Raw genomic sequence first — 21,524 nt, forward strand, 5'->3', positions numbered from 1 at the left:
CAAGTAAAACTCTTTACACGGCTATAAGAATTCCCCCAGTGCTCTAAATGGGTCATTTGACAGAAGGACTGTTATTGTTGTGGTAATGTAGTACTTATGAGGGTCAAATAAAAGGAAAAAGGAGGACTACGACGGTGGTCTGCAACCCGCGGCTCTCGGGCCGCATGCGGCTCTTTAGCGATGCTTCGGCGCTTTTTTTTTTTTTTTTTTTTTTTAAATGGAAAAAGATGGGGGAGGGAAATATATTTTTTTGTTTTAATAGGATTTCTAGGAGGACAAACATGACACAAACATTCTTTCAATTCATTAATATTGTAATGAAGTTAAACTTGTGGTGGCATAGTACAACAGAGTAGTCACGTGGTGCGTCATTCTCTATAGGATCCACAGCAGGGAAAATAAACATTTAATCATGAAGGCTAATTACGTATTTCTAGCCAACTTAGTCATTTCTATAGTAGGCTAATATAGCTAGTATCGATAATTATAAGGCTTGTACAAGGCTTTTAATTTTTTGTGGCTCCAGACATACTGTATCAGTTTTTTTTTTTGTTTTTTTGGGGGTCAAATATGGCTCTTTCATCAGTTTGGGTTGCCAACCCTGAGTCACTACAAGATGTAAGTCGTACTATTGCCACGAGAAAAAAAGTCGCATTAGTACATCGGGTAACGTAGCTGTAATCAGCTACGCATTTTACATACATGTACTGTAGCTGAGAGGTACAACATTAGCCTGGCTAATGAAATATTTCAAATATATCTTTGTTATGGTTCTTCTTGGGGGAAAAAAATGAAGAAAAAAAAATTCGCTGTGGCACGACATGGTGAGGCTGTCCGACTCCGATGCAGCCCACTACCACAGCTTAAAAAAATCCTAGGGGAAACACTGATGCCTATACAACACAAAGCTGCCCTTAACTCATTCACTCAAGGCCCTTCGCTCCTGGCCGTTTTACTGAATTTTCACTGCTTTCGCAAGGCCCACAGAAAACTTTAACACAGCTATTTTTCGCTTATGTGACATCCCAAACATCTGAATAATATTTTCGTTCTACAAAATAACAAGCAATAAGACAAATACAGCTTTTGATCGCAAAGTAACAATTTATTTAATCATAACTAAACTATTGAACTGTTGAACTATTTGCGCACATAACAACGGGGAAGGCTCTCGGCTGCTCCCGGTTGAATAAGGTGGCTCCCAATACTCTGATGAGTCTGGATCAAGATCGGTCTCACTTTTTTCATCATCTTCATCGTTGGTTTCAACCTCGGGCTAAGGAGTAACGCAACATGAGCTCCGCAGAACGCGTGTGGAACCTGACGCTGTTGTGGACGTCACCGTCTGTCTCATCAAGATAGATTTTTTTTTAATCCTTCTTTGACGATGGTTTCGTTTTCTTTTCAAAACACTCCTCCAGTGTCGTTTGCCTTTTTTTCCCGATCGTTCTCTACATTTTTCTCAAATTCTCACGCGTCTTCACAAGATCCCTCCTACTTCCGTTTCCTAATTATTTTTCTTCACTTCCTTTCTTGGCCCGAGATGAGTTCTCCAAATGCGCTACTGACCTCCAGTGGCCAGTTTTCTTGCTTTATAATGGGTTTTGAGCTTTGTGCATTGTATCTTAGATACATCGGAACCTATAGATGCCTCTTGTAAACAAAAACAAAAAAACGCAAGACGTATAAATACGTTTTTGGGACACTGAAGCAATTCAAAATAGAACGTATTGTTACGTTTTTGGGAGCAAATGAGTTAAGCTGCTCTTTTTCACACGAAGGTGTAAACACATTAATTGTTTCAAAGGCAGTACTTATGTCTCTCAACAATACAATATACACTGGTAGAATGAATTCCACATTATCTGGAAACAAACATAAAATACTCTTTAGAAATAAGAATTCTTTTAACCAGTATACTTTTTTTTCACAGATTTCTTTACTATTTCGTATGTTTGTAGTGTTACCGCTGTACTTAATCCTGGTTTTACACGTTTTGCATATGGAGTAACTTTTGTACACCACCAAACAGCACACAAATGGACATGTAAATCCACGTTAGCGAATTCGCTAACTAGTAACATCTAAAAAGTAACAAAAATAGAGGTTAATCAGTACATGAGGGTTCGTGTACTCATCTCTTATAGACACACACAGGACTTTGGAACACACTAGGGACATTTTCCAATTAACACTTGAACCTGCTGCTGGACAACTGAAAGGCAAGGAGCAGAGAACCATCTCTCTTTCCCTCTCACTGTAAAAAAATAACTTGCGCAAAGAAGAGGAACCAAAGCACGACTGCCCGGTGCTTGCCAGTCTCATGCCCAAATTTATTTTCGTAAGGTGTCCGGGCGGCAGACATGTCTTGAATTTTGTTCCGCTGGCAACGGCTGTCAATAAGTCATTGGGAAAAAATCATCATTTTTTAACCTATATGAATCGTAATGGAATCGTCACGTGTCGAATCTCAATGAATGTAAAAATCGATGTATTGGTGTACCGCTACACACAAACATAGTGTAGCACTTGCAAGAATTGGTAGCGGAAATTAGCTTCATTAAATCAGCGCAAAAGTCTAGCTCACTTTTTACTGTTTATTTTTCGCTGCGCTCTCTCAGGTCCTACCAGTAACCCACCAATAGGAGCGTCGTGTTGCTGCCTCAAACGCACCAATAAGAGGGTAGCGCTGACACATCATTGCGTTGCCGACAGTATTCATAGTGATGCTACACAGCCCCCCACCGAGCCGGTTAGTTGTCCTTAGCAACGGCAGCTTCCAGAATGTAATCCCACAAATAGCAAGGAAGTCTGCGGCAACGGCGAGCACGCTCTCTTCCAGCCAGCATTGGAGGCCACCGAGGGTCCTCAATTTGTTCCTTCAGCCTGGCCAACATCTATGAAAATGTTCGGGGTTGATAGAGGGCGAGCCGGTCTTGGTGAAAGGCGACCACCTGGTTTCTCCTCAATCGTGGTTGCCATCCTACATCCCATTTTTGACACCAGTGTAGCGCTTGTAAGAATTGGCAGTTCACTTTTTACTGTTTATTTTTCTTCGCACTCAATCGTGATGTCAGTCACCCTCCAATGGGAGCGTTGCGTTGCCTCATCAAACGCACTAATAGTTGGGTCGCGAAGACACATCATTGAAGCGCTGACAGTATTACAAGTACCATAGTTTTAGGAAGAATGTCATTTCCTTTAGTCATTTTAAAATATATTTTATTGTTTGGAGATACACAAGCACTGTACATCCCATGCAAATGACAAATATACAGTTTGTCTTGTGTAAATTTCAATAAAATATAGTAAAAATTAGATGTTTAATACTTTTCCAAACATTATTAGATGCATCGAGATTCGACACGTGACGATGCGATTACGATTCATACACAACGGACGCACGCACAATGTTATGATGGATGCAGCTGAAGTTACTAAGAGAGATTTACTACTGTTCAAAAGACTCGAAAATAAATTTGTGTATGAGACGGCGTTCGTGCTTTGGGTCCTCTTCTGTGCGCAGTTATTTTTCAGAGCGAGAGAGGGGGAGGGAGATAGTTCGTTGCTCCTTGTCTTTCAGTTTTCCAGCAGTAGGTACAAGTCGTCTTAATTGGAAAAAGTCCCTAGTGTTTTGCTAAGTCCCGTGTCCGTCTATCAGTGGTGAATACACGAACCCTCTTGTACTGTTTAACTTTTATTGTTGTTATTTTTAAAATGATACTCGTTAGCGCTGAGCGCTATGCTCATTAGCAACTTTGCTAACATGTATTTCCATGTCAATTTGTGCGTTGCACCTTTTTTAAATGCACCACACACATCATACCCCACAGGAGAGCTCCGGCAAAGGGCGGTGGGACGGGCGGCTGGGCAGAAATCCATGCTGCGGTCCCACTGCCCCAGGCCAAGCTCTCCTATTTTAATGCATACATTGCACTACCCTCCCCTCACAATCCCATCACGGTGCTGGGTGATGGCTTCCAGCCGGGAACCTGGCAGCCACAGTAATAGGGTGGTAGGTGGGTCCCACACTTTTTCCTCATGGCGTGGCTCCTGGGGTGTGGCCTCCCCTCTGCCTGGGCTGTCGGCCGCGGGAGTGGGGTGGGGGGGTCGGGGCTCCGATCTTGCATCGCCCCGTGGCAGTTCCTCGGCGTTTTCCTGCCTCCGCCTTCCCCTCTTCTCTGGCTGAGCATCCGCCCTGCGCTCTGTCGCGGGTCACTGGCTGGGCGCCGGTGTATCAGCAGGGTGTTGCCTGCACCGGCGGGGGGCCCTGCCCTGCCTTGGGCTTAGTGGGCTGCTGGGGTTCCCGTGGCGTGCCGTGCCGGTTGGGGGGCTGCGGCTGTGGCTCGTGGCCCGGGTGGGCGGGCGGGGGTGGGGATAGATGTGGGGTTGGTGGTGCGTCCCCTCCTGCCATCCCTGAAGGCCGGTTGATGGGTGCGCGAGTGGCCCGGGGGACCACCCTGGATGGGGGGGGTAGATGGCTCCCTTGCTGGGCTGCGGGAGGAGGGATGGGCTGCGCTGGACCCCCCGACCCCCTGCCGGCCCTCCCTCCCCGGGCTGGCTGGGTGGGGGCCGTGGCCCTGGGTTGGCTCCCGCGCGGCTTCTCCGCCCGTCTGCGTGGCTGTCGCGCGTCCGGTGGGGCTCGCGTGCCGCGGGATGCGGTAGTGCATGCTCGGGTTGGGGGTCTTGGTGCCGGGATTGGCGATGGGGCGGCGTAGGGTTGGTCGCCAACGGGCTTACATTCATAAGAGATTCACATGATTACTGGGTTCTAGATCACAGAACTGATTTGTGTACACGCTACCTCTTTCAATCACTTAGCTTATAGACACCCCTGTCCCCCTCTGTCAGTGGCCAATAGGCCCCCACATGGTGTAAACCGGAAATACATCTCGCTGACGATGGCACCAGCATATTAATAATTAGTCTAGATGTTCTATGTATTTCTTGTTGTTTGTGTATGTTTTTCTTTCTTCCCTTGTGTTGCTTTTCTTCTGTCCCCCCATAATCCCTTCCTGTTCGCTGCTTTGTCATAATAAAAAGGGAAAAAAAAAAAAATGTGTGCGTTGTTTGGTGGTGTACAAAAGTTACTCCAGATGCAGAACGTTTAAAACCAGCTTTTTGCAGCGGTAACACTACACGTGTGAAATAGTACAGAAATCTGTGAGAGAAAAAAATCGTTGTCAATACCGTGATCATCGTTCAATAATCGAATCGTAGCACCCTGAATCGTAATCGAAATCGAATTGAATCGTGGGGTACCTAAGATTGCACACCCCTATTGATTACGATACAAACGTATTTGTTGCGCCCCTCGGAACGCAGCTGAGTGCAGCGGGAAGGATCAAGTGGACAAAGTTGAATATGGTGGTTGAATATGGCATCTGATAGAAGGGTTAGGGAAGACCGACACAATGACAGCAGTTGCTTGCAGTTTGGATCAGCTGTCGACTCCCAATTTGAAATGTATTGTTACATGCATGGAAGTGGACCTTACTGGCGTCCACATACTGTACATCTGTGAAGATATGAAGGTGGCGGCTGGGAGGAATCAGAGAATAATGATAGTTCTGGTGCAGACCTTGAAAATGACTATTTGAGTACAGTGTTGTTTTCATCAACAATGACGATAACGATAATATTTTGTCGACGAACAATTTTTCTGTGCCAATGACGAGCTAAAAACGTGGCTTCGGAGATTACAACATCACGAGACGAATGCCAGTTTAGTTTAGTTTAGTTTGCCAGAAAACGCGACATGTTGAACAAAAATATCGGCGAACTTCAAACGAACAAGGTTTTATAGAGCGCTTTTCAGGACACTCAAAGGCGCTTTACCTTGCATTATTCTTTCACTCCACACTAGATAGTGCTAAGTTACTATTGTAGCCACATCTGCCCTGGGGCAGTCTGACAGATGCGAGGCAGCCGATTTGAGCCATTGGCGTTTCTGACCACAATCAACCACTTATTCTCACATGATTTTCACACTTCAGTTGAGTCTCACATGGACTGTTGTCTTTTTCAACTGACAAACTTTTAGACTCAGTACACAATTAATTGGTTATCCAACAAGTTGCATGGGACAAAGAGAATCAAACATTATTTCTGACTTTCGCATAAAGTTTACAATTCAGAGTCATCAATTAGCTTGACCTGCTTGTTTTTTTGTATTTGGGGGAGGATACTGAGGTCCAAGGAGAGAGAACACAAAAAATCAGGTAGAACATACAAATCCCACACTCCAAACACCGGTGCTGAAACTTGAATCTCAAACCTAAGAACTGTTAGGCGAATGTGTTTGGTCACTGCATGCCTACTGCCAATTTAAGGACAATTTCATTTGATTTGCTGGCACAAGTCCAAGCAGAAGTTATGTATTTTATAAAACGTACCTTTTATTTTTAGAACTGATGTTTGGCAGTGAGCCACTTGGCACTCAACAGATGTGCTCACATCTTGTTAGTGTTCACAAAATGTTGGTCAGTACTTATAAACACATGGAAATGGGAATGAAAAAAGAATAGGTACCTTTTGTACAGTAATTTAAACTGACACATCTCTATTAATATTATCACAGCTGTCTACAGTACATTTTCAATATGCTGTAAGGTCAAATAGGCAGCATGCATAAAACACTTCTTGCCAATATATGTGACAAGCCTAAGGCATACGGAAATACATAGGTAGTACCTTAATGAGTTTTTGTCAATCAAAGCTTCCTAAAATATTGTTTCCCCTTTTGAGTGAATGGAAATGTCATTAATCTCTTCCATCCTCCTCTAAAATAACACATTTTAATATGTGTATTTTTTTAGGGCTGTCCATGTCACATTATTTTTTAGAAAATGGGAATCTGGTGAAAAAGAACATGTTTTTGAGATTTAAGATTAAGGACAATGAAGTAATAACATCATCAAGATGTACAAGGATACTGTCAAAAGAAACAAACAATAAAGAAAAATAACTACGCAAAATTGGAAAGGGTGAAAGCGGAAATAAACACTGGTGACTACGGTGGGAAAACGTTATGCTTGCTGTCAAAGGAAGCTAACATTAAGATAGCATCATGTAAGCGTGATAAAGTCTTAAGTAGGAAGTATTATGGCCCGAGCACCAAGTGGCCTCTCCAATTAGGTTTTTGTCAATGTAGAGCAATGAAAATTACCCTGTGCAAAACTGCACCAAAAAGTCGTTTAGACCCATATCCCCAACCTAACAGGAAATCAAGTATTTTGGATTGAAAATGAAAAAATATGCAAATTTAGTCGATTTACTGGGTGCACGTTTGAGACATTGGCGCCTAGGGAGTTAGTTGGATCCTCCTTAAATTTGGTGACACTGTTCATGAGACATGAGATGGCAAGTTGGTGAGTTTTCATTCACGGGCCTGACCTGGGTGGGGTGCCAAAATCTGCCCTTTTTTTTTTCGTGGCAACGCGCCAAATTCAGTAAATGGATAATAACTCGCTGGTATAAGGTCTTTTTTATATGAGGCCTGGCGCTCTCTGCTGGGAACAGGAAACACCTTTTTTTTTTTTTTTTAACTAGATAAGCTCCTTCTCCAAGGGGACGAAAGGGGACAAAAAAAAAACAATTGACCTCAAACCTGCATCAGGGAAGCCTTGAGACATGTGTCCAGGTGCCTGATGAAAAATATTGCAGTTTCGTTGGAGCAGATAGGTCCAAACAGGAAAGTGAAAATGACAGTCGCCAGTTTATCTTACCACAAATTTTAAACAGTCATAACCTGGCAGATGCACAACATATCTGCGCCAAACTTCTTGTGCTTGTTGAGAGTTGTACTCTGAAGGGTCCTGCAGGAGTCATCTGCATCAACCCTACAGCGCCAACTAGTGGCAACAGAAACTCACTCATTTTACATACACATGTCCAGTTGCTTTTAGGTTGGTCAGTGTAGTTACAAGACCTTTTGTAATACTACATTTGCCCATGTCCACATGTCTCTCTCTGTTGCCATGACGACCCTTTGTTCATCATTAAAAGGAAGTAGAGCTCTTCAGTGACTTAAGCAGCTTAGAGCCACGAAATTTGGCACAGTTGACCGAATTGGCCCAGTTAGAAGATTAATTTTGGTTTTGAATAAGGTTTTGGCTGCACAGCTCAGTAGCAGCCCCGTTTTTGTACGACCTCTTCAATAAGTTTTTTTTCCACCTAGGTGTGTGAATGTGTTTCTAATTTCAGGATATACAAAAACATCTTTGTTAGCCATGCCCACAACATAAAAGAGGTTCCACACAAAGAGGTGAGTTTTGAGCACATGTTAGTTTCTCATGAGAGGATGAGAGTGGGACAATCTGCCACCATCCTGAGCTGTGTGCCGTTCGAGTTGCGCCAAACTGCGAGGGCCGTTCAGTCCTGCTTGCAGGCCTTTTTACATTTGAATTTTCGGTAACACTTTACAATAAGGGTCCCTTAATTAACATTAGTTAATGCATTTTTAGACAATAACACATGTTTAAGTAACATGACAATAATTCATTTAATCCCTTATCTAACATTTACAGTATTAATATATTAACATGAGTTAATGCATTAGTTTATGCATTTTAAGACAATAACTAATGTTTAAGTAACATTACAATAATTAATATAATTGTTTATCTAACATTTATTAATATATTAATTAATATGAGTTAATGCATTAGTTTATGCATTGGTGAATGCATTACCAGACAGTAACTAATAGTTTGGTAAAATGAATATATATTTAGGCCTATATAGGGTTAGGGTTTGTTAACTTAAGCATTTATAATTTCTTAGTTAAGGGACAGATGTGCTACACTTTACAATAAGGGTCCAAAAAGCATTCAGTAATGGTTAATAAAGGTTAAGAGGGGGCAACTTAAGCATTTATAATTTCTTAGTTAAGGGGTACGTGTGCTACACTTTACCATAATGGTCCAAAAAACATTCAGTAATGGTTAATTAAGGTTAAGTAATACTTATGAGGTACACTCACACATTTAATTAAGGGACCCTTATTCTAAAGTGTTATCGAATGTTCTTTTTTCCCTCCCTAATAAATTGCTGAAGTATCTGTGCTAGGTGCTATATAATGGTGCTATACTTATATAGCACTTTTCCACCTTTCAAGGCGCTCAAAGCGCTTTATCTTCATCTTCTTCATCGCCATCTACCTACTGGTGACGCAGCACCAGGAGCAATGTGGGGTTCAGTATCTTGCTCAAGGAGACTTAGGCGAGTTCATCAGGGCAGAGAATCGTACCCGCCACCTCTGGGTTGGGGGACAACTACTCTACCACTGAGCCACGCCATCTACTAAATAAAGTGATCAGGACAACCCTCACATGTTTTCAACAGGGCTGTCAAACGATTAAAAATTTTAATCGACTTAATTACAGCTTAAAAATTAATTAATCATAATTAATCGCAATTCAAACCATCTATAAAATATGCCATATTTTTCTGTAAATTATTGTTGGAATGGAAAGATAAGACACAAGACTGATATATACATTCAACATACGGTACATACTGTAAGTACTGTATTTGTTTACTATTACAATAAATCAACAAGGTGGCAACGATCCATGGATAGAAAGACGTGTAGTTCTTAAAAGATAAATGTTAGTACAAGTTATAGAAATTTCATATTAAAACCCCTCTTGATGTATTTGTTTTATTAAAATTTGTAAAATTTTCAGTCAAAAAATAAACTAGTAGCTCACCATTGTTGATGTCAATAATTACACCATGCTCAGTGTAAAATAAAATAATTTGGACCCAAGCGCCAGCAGAGGGCGCCAAACACAGAAAAACAAGTAACAAGCAGACATTACACTGCTGTCATTCTAATCTGAGCAGGGCGTGTGCGTTAATTGCGTCAAATATTTTAACGTGATTAATTAAAAAGTTAATTACCGCCCGTTAACGCGATAATTTTGACAGCCCTAGTTTTCAATAAGGAAAAATAGCACTCAACAATATGTTGCTAGAAAATCATTGTTTGGTGCAGGCAGTGAGAGATCAATTACGGCACAATGACAGTGTAAGTGAGTGTAAATAGTTGTCCATCTCTGTATGAGCCCTGTGACTGGAAACCAGTTCATAGTGTAGTCCACCTTTCAGCCAAAGCTTTAGATAGGCTGTCACATCATGTGACCCTGACGAGGATCAGCTGTGTTGAAAAAGGATGGATGGAAATCATAGCATAAGAACATCATTGAAAGTAAAGAATGAAACCATTTATAAATAATGTAATGTTGAAATTAAATTTACTGTACTGTTCCTTGTGTTAGCACTGTGACTAGGTAGCACATTGCCTCACAGTTTGAGAACAAGGGTTCATGTCCCAAGGTGTGAATGTATGTGTGAAAGGTTGTAGAGAGATTGTCGGTGCCAGGATTAGCGATCAGGTATCATTGAATAGGATGTCAACATATTCACGCTTACATGTGATTCCCATAATATTGGGCTCCACACCCAAATTTGTGATTTGAGTACGCTTCACCCCACTTAATTACATCCCCTTTTGACTTTTTCAGTTATCAGGCCACCCACATGGTGGCCACGGATATATATAATTAGCTAACGATGGCACCACTATGTTCATAGGTGTATAACAATGTATTTCTTATTGTTGTTGGTTCTTCTCCTCTTCTGTCTGCTTCTGTCCTTTCTGTTCGCCCTTAACTCCTTCATGCTCACTGCTTTCTCCTAATAAATAAAACATAATGGATATCCACAATGGAAGTAAATCAAACTTCCATGTGATACGTTAAAACTGTTCAGACCATAAGGACACCCCTTCCTATTCTCCGTGTCTAAGCAGCTGAAAAAAAAAAAAAAAAAAAAGTTGTTTAATATGTGTACTATGAATGAGTGGTGATCTGCTGCCCATTGTCAGTTGGGATAGACCACAGCACCCCTGTGATCCTCGTGAGCATAAGCGGTACGGATAATGTATGAATGTTGCTAATATAAAACTTTTGTTGTTTTAAATGCACAAAGTGTAAATCTCAATCAAAAGTTCAGTTTCACAGTAAACCTTAACTGGTTCAAGGCACTTAATGAACTTGAGTTCTAATCACAAGTATGTTATGTAAACGTAACAACTAAACCAAGTATCAGGACAAAACCTCCCAAAAACAACTTCCAAATAGCCACAATGAAATTAGGTAGCGACTCGGGAGGTTTGCATTTTGTGTCAAACCTTGGCATATGTGTTTTTCTCATATTTTACATGCTTTGAGGTATTGGAGAGTTGGTGTTCCATTAGCATTACTTAGCTACGCAGACTTCACCTATAAACCATGAGACACTTCACCTTCAGTGAGCCACCCTCTTTGGAGGTCTGACCTGCTTCTTGGGCTGACACTTTGAATTATTTATAGAATTGTGTCACCCAAAAGCAGCAGATTAGCTGGCATCCTCTCTCACACACACTACTCCTATAAGAAACTGATCATTATTATGTAATTTTTTTGCATTTCTTTGCTGTTGCTTCCTGCCCTAAAATGACATTGACCTTAATAGTTGACGTGATTTTTTTTTTTTTTTTTTTTACTGCGTACTGTAGGGTACGGTATTCGTGGAATGTGTGGGTGTCCTTTACAAGAAGGTTAATTTGACTCGTACAATGGAATGGATGCACACCAAAAGATAATGTACAGCAGGTTCATTCAGAGCGGTATTATGAGGAGAGGACTCCATCTAGTGGTAAAGTGTGTAGCTGACTATTTTGAAGGGTTTGTATTAGTTGCTATTCATAAGTAAAAATTTAATCATGTGGGAAAGTAATTAAATTATAATAGTTTTTATGCTGGAAGGTGTTGCGGTTTCCTACATGGGCTTCTTTCACCTAACTAACTTTGGTTTTAGCAACTGTTAGATAACTGGAATCACACATAAACCATGCATTGTTAGGTGAATCCATAGAAATATAAAATATATATATATATATATATATGAATTTTATTTTATACCCGCTCTACTTAATTAAGGATGGAAGACCTGACCTCTAATTCTCTCTCCCTGACAGAGATTGACAACTGTGCTAGGCTGTCCCACGTGGTTTTGGTGAAAGTACACCACCCCTGGCAGGCTGGCCGCGATCCTTTCCTCCTGCCCTTATGTATCCTGAATCAACCACAGACTCCCCTGCTCGTCTATCCCTTCGGCAGACGGGTTCGCCTGGAATGATCTACAGGTGAGTCCAGTCCACACCTAAATTGCCTCGAGTCATGTGTACGACTGGGAATTCAGCATTTAAAAAGAAAAATACCCATTTTTAAACCAGTGTTACAGAGCACATTTAGCTTATGCCCACCCTTCTATGGTGTCAAGCCTTTGATTTACATTCATGACAGCAAAGCCATTTTCAGACATAAAATACTGCTACATTACCATGTGATGTAACCGGTAATTTAGAGTGCTGGCATAAGCTGACACCCTGGCATAAGCTATATATGCATATATTTTAGGGCTATGAAATGATTAAAATTTTTAATCGAGTTAATCACAGCTTTAAAAATTAATTAATCGTAATTAATTGCAATTCAAACCATCTCTAAAATAAGCCACATTTTTCTGTAAATTATTGTTGGAATGGAAAGATAAGACACAAGACGGATATATACGTTCAACATACTGTACATAAGTACTGTGTTATTATAACAATAAATCCACAATGGCATTAACATTATTAACATTCTTTTTCTGTTAAAGGGATCCACGGATAGAAAGACTTGTACCGTATTTTTCGGACTATAAGTCGCAGTTTTTTCCATAGTTTGGCTGGAGGTGCGCCTTATACTCTGGAGCGACTTATGTGTGAAATTCATAACACATTATTATATCATTTCACATGTTATTTTGGTGTTTTGGAGTGACACTGATGGTTTGGTGAACTTGTTCGCATGTTCTTTATGCTATAGTTATCTGAATAACTCTTAACAGCTATGGCCACGTTAACATACCGGCCACGTTCGCATTTCGTTGTTCATGCATCATGTAACATTATCATACTGTGCACTTATTCAGCATATTGTTCTCTATTGTATTTTTATTTTGAATTACCTTTCAAGATGACAAATCTGTTCTATGTGTTGGATTTTATCAAGTAAATTTCCCCCAAAAATGCGACTTATACTCCGGTGCGACTTGTATATGTTTTTTTCCTCTTCGTTGGGCATTTTATGGCTGGTGCGACTTAAACTCAGGTGCGACTTATAGTCAGAAAAATATGGTAGTTCTTAAAAGATAAATGTTAGTACAAGTTATAGTAATTTTATATTAAAAGCCCTATTAATGTTTTCGTTTTAATAAAATTTTCAATCAAAAAATAAACTAGTAGCTCGCCATTGTTGACGTCGCCGAGCGGTGACGTCACACGGGCTCGCTGCCAATCTTCCACACTGTCTTTCTACGTAAGGTAGTGATTGAAATACACCACAAGGTGTCAATGGCGAGTTTTAAAATACTTAGAAATCAAGCCAAGGAGTGTGTCTTGTCCCTGGACTGACCCCGTAGCTCCTTTTTTTTTTTTTTTTTTTTTTTTTTTTCTTTTTTTTTTTTTTTTTTAAAGACTGGGTCTATTGTGATTTACGTTCATTTGAGTGCTGGCTTCACAATGTTCGAGACCACTGTCACTGATAGTTTGTACATTGTGACTAAATATTGCCATCCAGTGTATTTGTTGAGCTAAACGAAATGTTTGAATAGAGTTTGACCAAAGTCTGAGTAAGTTTTATGTGTATTTTGCATAGCTATTTTGATTGGAAATGCCTGCTTTTCTTTTTGTGAACCTTATTTTTTTGAGAGGTAGGAATATTATTTTTGTTGTGCTTTGACTAAAAGATACTTATGTTTGTTGTGAAGGAGTTGCCGAAGCTTATCCCAATAAATGGCACGGTCCAATGAACGCCTGTGACCACTGCCTTTCTCAGCCTCTTAGATCGCAATGTGCAAAAAATGGCATCATTGTAATCTGCTTGAGGCAACGCATGACCGGGTCATTCCGCGCATGCGTTAAATGCGTCAAATATTCTAACGTGATTAATTAAAAAATTAATTACCGCCCGTTAACGCGATAAATTTGACAGCACTAGTCAAATTTAAATACTTCTTTAGAATTATTCATTCATCTTCCTAACGAAGGGGCATATCCCAGCTTACTATGGCAGGAGGCAAGGTAGACCTGAAACTGTTTGCCAGCCAATCAAAGGGTACAATGAGACAAAATAAATACTCGTGGTCATACTTATACCTAGAGACAATTTGGGAGTGTTTAATTTAAACTACCATGCAGGATTTTGGGATGTGGCAGTAAACCGGAGCTACTAAAGCTACTAAAGTTCAAGTATTTGTTGAAAGGAATACTCAAGTAATGTGTAATATTGTGAGTAAACTGCTTACAATGTCATATTTTTTAAAATAATGGTATTTTTTTCCCCAGCACAACTTCTTCTGTATGAACTGTTATTATTGTAGACCAGTGGTCCCCAAGCTTTTTGTACCACAGACCTGTGTGATATGGGCCTTTTTTTCACGGATCGGCAATGTGCGGCAGAAAGTTACCGTAAATACAAAATAACACGTTGGGGTTAAAAATGAACATTAAGTGCAGGGAAAATGTAACTCACCTTACGCTAAATCAACCTTTTTTAACAAAGCCTTTCCTGAAATTAAGCAAACATCCTTGGTTGCAGGCATAATGAGTTCTTCTCCAATCGTGGAAGGTTTCTTGCCTTTAGCAATACGGTTTGCCACGAGTTAAGATACTCTCAATGCATTCTTGTTTGTTGCCTGGTTTGCTAGCATTTAGCCACATATTATGCAGAATGGACTCTGTTGTAGGCTCCTCTTCTGGCTCAGCAGGTGGCCTTTTCCCCGTAAAAATGTTGTCCAAAGACATTGTAGTTTTACATATAATCCGTTTCAATCCAATGCCGGTTTTATGGTGATCATTAATACATTACATCAAGGAATAGGTTTAATAGGTAATCCTCCTTTCTGAATGACCCCCAATGGATGCCATACAGTGTAATCTAAGATGGTGTTTCCCAACCTTATATGAGCCACATTAAAACCCTCCCAACAAAGAAATTGCAACAGTCCAGATTCATCTGCACTCTCTTATTTGACCAGCAAGAGGCGCCATTGCGTGTGGACTCAAGTCTGTATATGTGTCGATGGTGGAATTATCCACTATCGCTATTGTATTATCACAAAGATGTCTCGTTTCGTAATTATGAACAATTATGGTCTTTGTGAGTTGTTTGTTTTTTGACCTGCTGTTATAGCATTTTGTCTTTCTGCTTCTCATCACATGTGCTCTCTCTCCTGGCACTATTTTTCCACAAACCTATAGTACCGCTATTACTAACCCCTTTCCTTCCATGCTTACATTAACCAGCACTCTCACTTCTGCTCTTATCTCCTGCTGCCTTCAGTGCTCGCTATGGAAGTCCAAAACGACAGCTGCAGTTTTACAGGTATTTTTATTTCTTTATCGTCCACTCATACTGCATCAGATCCATGTCCATTTCTTGAGCAAACTGTTAGTCTCTTGTTATCTTTTTGTACTTTCATTGCGTACATCGTCTCTTGTTATCTTGTTTTTGTGCTTTCATTGTTTACATCTTGATTGGGCTAACCCAGAAATCAGTTGAAAGTTCTCCCACAATTCCTTTTGGGCAGCATGGTTATGATCATGCATGAGTTAAGAGGTCTATCTGGTATTGCAGATGTCACTGTTCTGAATGTTCTTACTTTATAAGTGAATTTTGGAAAGAAAAAAAACAAACAAACTTACATACAGAAGCACTTCATTGACACATCTATTCACTGTTTTTGTGCCCAGGCCAAAGAAGTAAAATTAGTTCTTCTACCCCATCTGGTGGCGTCTTGGTGGGGTTGTTCGGTTAAATTCGCTTGGAGACACAGTGAGAACCAAAAGTGGTATTTGCCATGTGGGATTGTTTTTGCCATGTGGCATTTTTTTTTTGCCATGTGGCAAAATCGATTTTGCCATGTGGCCACATGGCCCAAAAAAAAAAAAAAAAAAAAAAAAGCCACATACCAAAATCAACTTTGCCACATACCAAAAAAATGTCACATGCCAAAATCCATTTTACCACATGGAAAAAAAAAAAAATGTCGCATGGCAAAAAAAAAAATAATAAAAAAATAAAATACCACATGGCAAATAAAAAAATGCCACATGGCAAAAAAATGTGCATGGCAAAAAACAAAATGCCACATGGCCAAAAAAAAAAAAACAAAAAACAAAAAAAAAACATTTTGCCACATGGCAAAAAAAATACCACATGGCAAAACAAACCCACATGGCAACAAAAATGCCACATGGCAACAAAAATGACACATTGCAAAATCCATTTTGCCACATGGCAAATACCACTTTTTGTCCTTGGCCCTGCTGATTTTTTGTCTGCATTTGAGATGTGTTAGTTTTTTGCTAGTATTTATAGACAGTTTAGTCTACAGTTTCCTTGCATTCCCTGTTAACATTAGTGTTTGTTTTTAGCATACAATGAGTTTAAGACATGACATTGCTTTTTGGTAAAACATTTTTCTGCTTGGTTGCTAAATGAGGCTCATGTGAATGTCTTTTGATTTCCAATGGGAGGTCTCAGAATCTCACTTACTTTGTTCTTATTTTGGGAATAATTCAACTTCTGAATTCGTTCTGCAATGATTAATCGATTAAATTGAGTAATTCAATTAGAAAAAAGGTTTGACTCACGTTTTGCTGCTTCAATGATTCGTTTAATTAGAGTGGTGTTCTAATGATTTGTTTTGAAAGGGTTTTATTGATTTGGCTGGATACATTGCCCTCTAGTGGCAAAAGTGAATATATCCTAACATGGCTGAATCCAGCTGCTCCCTGTTAAGACCAACATAAGGTTGTAAGTTTTTCTTTGAGCTAATGCATATGTGTGTTTATGCATTTAGTTTAGAGGTATGTTTAGCAGTTTTTGTGTGGGGATATATGTTTGAATGTTTTTTTTTAAGAGCACTGTAAAAAAAAGAAGATTTTATAGCATTTAAACTAGTGGATTTTTGCTATGCAAGTTAGCTTATTGTTCCTTTGTATATCAATCCCCATTTATTATTTTTTGGGGTATTGTTTAAGGCTAAACTCAGGTTTATTTTGAAATGCATTTTTTGCTCTTGCGAAATGAAAGTGCAATACTGCAGTTATACACTCAGCAATTTTATTTTGTATTCATATTTAATGCTTTTTTAAAAGTGCAGTCTTAGCAAGCCAAAATAAATATTATTGCAAGCATAAGCACTAGGGCTGCAGCTATCGAATATTTTAGTAATCGAGTAATCGACTGAAAATTCTATCGATTAATCGAGTAATCGGATAAAACATTTTTCTTAGGAAAAGAGCAATTATAAATATACATGAGAAAAAAAGACATTTAATCCAATATTGAACCATTTTCAGTCAATCAATGTCTTTATTTTCAATGTACATTGTTGAAAACAGCCAACAGTTGCATCTCAGATGTGACTATAAAAATTTTTTACTGCTTTCACTCAAAAAACTTCTAGATCTTATAAAAAAAACAAACATATTTCTTACCTAAAAATGCAATTACGCTTGATAACACACATGACTTGAAAGCTACGTGTTTTTCCCACGTGTTTCAATTTAATTTCCATTTGTGTCAAGCTATTTTTAAATTTTACTTAAATTTTAAGTTAGTCTAAACTGTAAGTACTGATAAGATTTTGAGTTTTTGCAGTGTTCAAAATAAATGTATGATACATGCTGTATTGTAGCACATTAGGGACCAGTGCTACTTGGTGTTTTATTCAGCAATGACTACTGAGCTAAAACTGACAGTTAGTTTTATTGTGTCTTAATTTTACACCCTCATCTCTCTACAGCGCTGTGTTTTTACAGATTAAATAAAGCCTATATGTAAGACCTGTTAGCCACACATTGACAGTGGTCATAATCAATAGAATTAGAAACCTAGCCCTCCGAAGGGCTAACGTTACGTGAGGGAGTGACAGTAACATTATATTTATTAGCGATGAGAAGTCTACCGCTTAAAGATGGCGGCTGTTTACTAACGCTGCCCAGACGCGGCCGAGTCTATCATTTCGCATCTAAATGCATGCGATATCTATGAGACACATTGGACACTACCTGCTACCACACTAGCATCATGCGGGCGTATTTTTTAGCAACGTCGGTGTAGTTTGTAGTGACTGTCGGCTGCAGTAATTTTTTTTTTTTTTTTTAATTGCTTCTTCCTCTACGCACGTGACGTCAGTGCGTTGTCCCGCATTAAAAGTAGTCCGGGCAAAACGTGCTGCTTAGAGCTGGCAAAATTAAACGATTCCTCGAGGTGAATAAAGTTACTCGGATCGGTTTTTAAACTCAAGTTACTCGAGTTGCACGAGTATTCGTTTCAGCTTTAATAAGCACCTGTTTCTTGCATTTTAAATCTCCTTAAATTTGGTCTGCAAGGCAATAAATGTTTGTAATCCGACTACTTGATTATTCAAACTAACTAAACGATTACTCAAATAATGGATAGCTGCAGCCCTATTCTGAATGCGGTTGTTTCAGGATTCAGTAACCTTTACCACTGAAAGAGCCATTGGGAAAAACGTAATTGTGAGACTAGATTATAAAATGCACATGGCACACGTGATTACAAGAATTTGCCATTTGTTCTATATTGTTTTGTACCATCGTAATTATTGTTTTATCCGCTAACTGATTTGTCTTATTTATTTATTTATTTTTTTAATGGGTTTGATGACTGATAAATGTACTCTCTGTCGTCAGCACTTTACCGGAGCAGGATAATAGTTATGCTCCAAAAAATAAGTTTGAGGTCATTAAACACAATCAGAATTAAGTTGTATTTAATAAATTAAGAATTAAGAATTCAGCGTTTGGAAAACATAATGGATTTTAAGAGTACCAGAGTGCTCAGAAAACAATGTGCTGCCAGCCACATTTTTAAAAAACGAAATAGCATAAGACATAGTTATTTATTTTTATTTTTTTAAATATTTGTTTATATGTTAAAAGTTTAGTCAACACTTTAATTTAGGTTAATTGTTGGGGTGTGTATGCTTTTACTGCTCAGTCTTTTTGCCGCTACTGTAATCTGTCTTTTACATCAAGCCACATTTTGCTGATCTGTGTAATAAAAAGTGCAGATGTTGTCAATGTGCTTGTAATGAGATTTAGGCTGGCGCCTTGCACTTTTTTGTCCTTTTTATTTTATTTTTTAAGTGCAAAACTGTCTGACTCGCGTTTTCCCCCTATTCTCTACATGAAGCCGATCGATTGAGTCTCGCTCTCTCTGTTGCTCAGATAAGCCTGGCGAGCTAATGTTTGCTTAATTTGATAATGCTGTGTTTGTTTTGTGCTTACGGTATCGTAATTACTGTCCAGTGCCTTACATTAACTTTAACCTCAGAGATACAGGGCCTTGCAAAAGTATTCGGCCCCCTTGAACCTTGCAACCTTTCGCCACATTTCAGGCTTCAAACATAAAGATATAAAATTTTAATTTTTTGTCAATAATCAACAACAAGTGGGACACAATCGTGAAGTGGAACAAAATTTATTGGATAATTTAAACTTTTTTAACAAATAAAAAACTGAAAAGTGGGGCGTGCAATATTATTCGGCCCCCTTGCGTTAATACTTTGTAGCGCCACCTTTTGCTCCAATTACAGCTGCAAGTCGCTTAGGGTATGTTTCTATCAGTTTTGCACATCGAGAGACTGACATTCTTGCCCATTCTTCCTTGCAAAACAGCTCGAGCTCAGTGAGGTTGGATGGAGAGTGTTTGTGAACAGCAGTCTTCAGCTCTTTCCACAGATTCTCGATTGGATTCAGGTCTGGACTTTGACTTGGCCATTCTAACACCTGGATACGTTTATTTTTGAACCATTCCATTGTAGATTTGGCTTCATGTTTTGGATCATTGTCCTGTTGGAAGATAAATCTCCGTCCCAGTCTCAGGTCTTGTGCAGATACCAACAGGTTTTCTTCCAGAATGTTCCTGTATTTGGCTACATCCATCTTCCTGTCAATTTTAACCATCTTCCCTGTCCCTGCTGAAGAAAAGCAGGCCCAAACCATGATGCTGCCACCACCATGTTTGACAGTGGGGATGGTGTGTTCAGGGTGATGAGCTGTGTTGCTTTTACGCCAAACATATCGTTTTGCATTGTGGCCAAAAAGTTCAATTTTGGTTTCATCTGACCAGAGCACCTTCTTCCACATGTTTGGTGTGTCTCCCAGGTGGCTTGTGGCAAACTTTAAACGAGACTTTTTATTAGTGATGCACGATAATATATTTTTCAACCGATATCGATAACCGATAATTTCCTGCCCCTTCCACCCGATAACCGATAATGTCACGCCGATAATTCTATTCAAATATGTATGTAAAATGTTAAAGTATACAAAGATCAAATGTTACTGTGCAAAAATGTAATTTAGTGCTATTTTTTTCCACATCAAATGCGAACAAGTCGTAAATTCCAACATCTAAACAATGGCAATGACATTGTGTAATGGTAAGCTTTTGGCAACAATTACTTAGAGAGTAAACACCCAAGTTGCACAAAAATGCCTTTAAAAGTAAGCCATTCCTAACATATATCAAATTACTACACTGCAAAAACACCTCCTTAAAACTATCAGAATTGGACAAAACTGTTGATTGCGCACATTTGGAGGCTAAATCAAGTATATAATTATCGGATTGCATTATCGGTTGAACTTCGCTTTATCTGGATTATCTGTGTGACGTCATAATTGCCATTATCGGCCGATAATTATCGGTGACCGATATTATCGTGCATCTCTACTTTTTATGGTTATCTTTGAGAAATGGCTTTCTTCTTGCCACTCTTCCATAAAGGCCAGATTTGTGCAGTGTACGACTGATTGTTGTCCTATGGACAGACTCTCCCACCACAGCTGTAGATCTCTGCAGTTCATCCAGAGTGATCATGGGCCTCTTGGCTGCATCTCTGATCAGTTTTCTCCTTGTTTGAGAAGAAAGTTTGGAAGGACGGCCGGGTCTTGGTAGATTTGCAGTGGTCTGATGCTCCTTCCATTTCAATATGATGGCTTGCACAGTGCTCCTTGAGATGTTTAAAGCTTGGGAAATCTTTTTGTATCCAAATCCGGCTTTAAACTTCTCCACTACAGTATCTCGGACCTGCCTGGTGTGTTCCTTGGTTTTCATAATGCTCTCTGCGCTTTAAACAGAACCCTGAGACTATCACAGAGCAGGTGCATTTATACGGAGACTTGATTACACACAGGTGGATTCTATTTATCATCATCGGTCATTTAGGACAACATTGGATCATTCAGAGATCCTCACTGAACTTCTGGAGTGAGTTTGCTGCACTGAAAGTAAAGGGGCCGAATAATATTGCACGCCCCACTTTTCAGTTTTTTATTTGTTAAAAAAGTTTAAATTATCCAATAAATGTTGTTCCACTTCACGATTGTG

The 21,524-nt window shown here is 39.4% G+C and overlaps 1 protein-coding gene across 5 annotated transcripts in view; it reads left to right on the forward strand.

Annotated features, from left to right (window-relative positions):
- The window catches only part of kcnab2a (potassium voltage-gated channel subfamily A regulatory beta subunit 2a), a 289,080-nt gene that overhangs the window by 95,818 nt on the left and 171,738 nt on the right, over window positions 1-21,524 (forward strand). For 4 of the 5 annotated variants that reach the window (XM_057846284.1, XM_057846285.1, XM_057846281.1 and 1 more), the window contains 2 exons: window positions 12,026-12,193; window positions 15,438-15,479. In XM_057846284.1, coding sequence (XP_057702267.1) covers window positions 12,117-12,193; window positions 15,438-15,479 — 119 coding nt within the window. In that variant the 5' untranslated portion in view covers window positions 12,026-12,116. The remainder of the gene's footprint in view (window positions 1-12,025; window positions 12,194-15,437; window positions 15,480-21,524) is intronic. The other variant, XM_057846286.1, reaches the window with a different exon arrangement.

The sequence above is a fragment of the Corythoichthys intestinalis genome, chromosome 9, assembly GCF_030265065.1.
Source record: "Corythoichthys intestinalis isolate RoL2023-P3 chromosome 9, ASM3026506v1, whole genome shotgun sequence".
NCBI lineage: Eukaryota > Metazoa > Chordata > Actinopteri > Syngnathiformes > Syngnathidae > Corythoichthys > Corythoichthys intestinalis.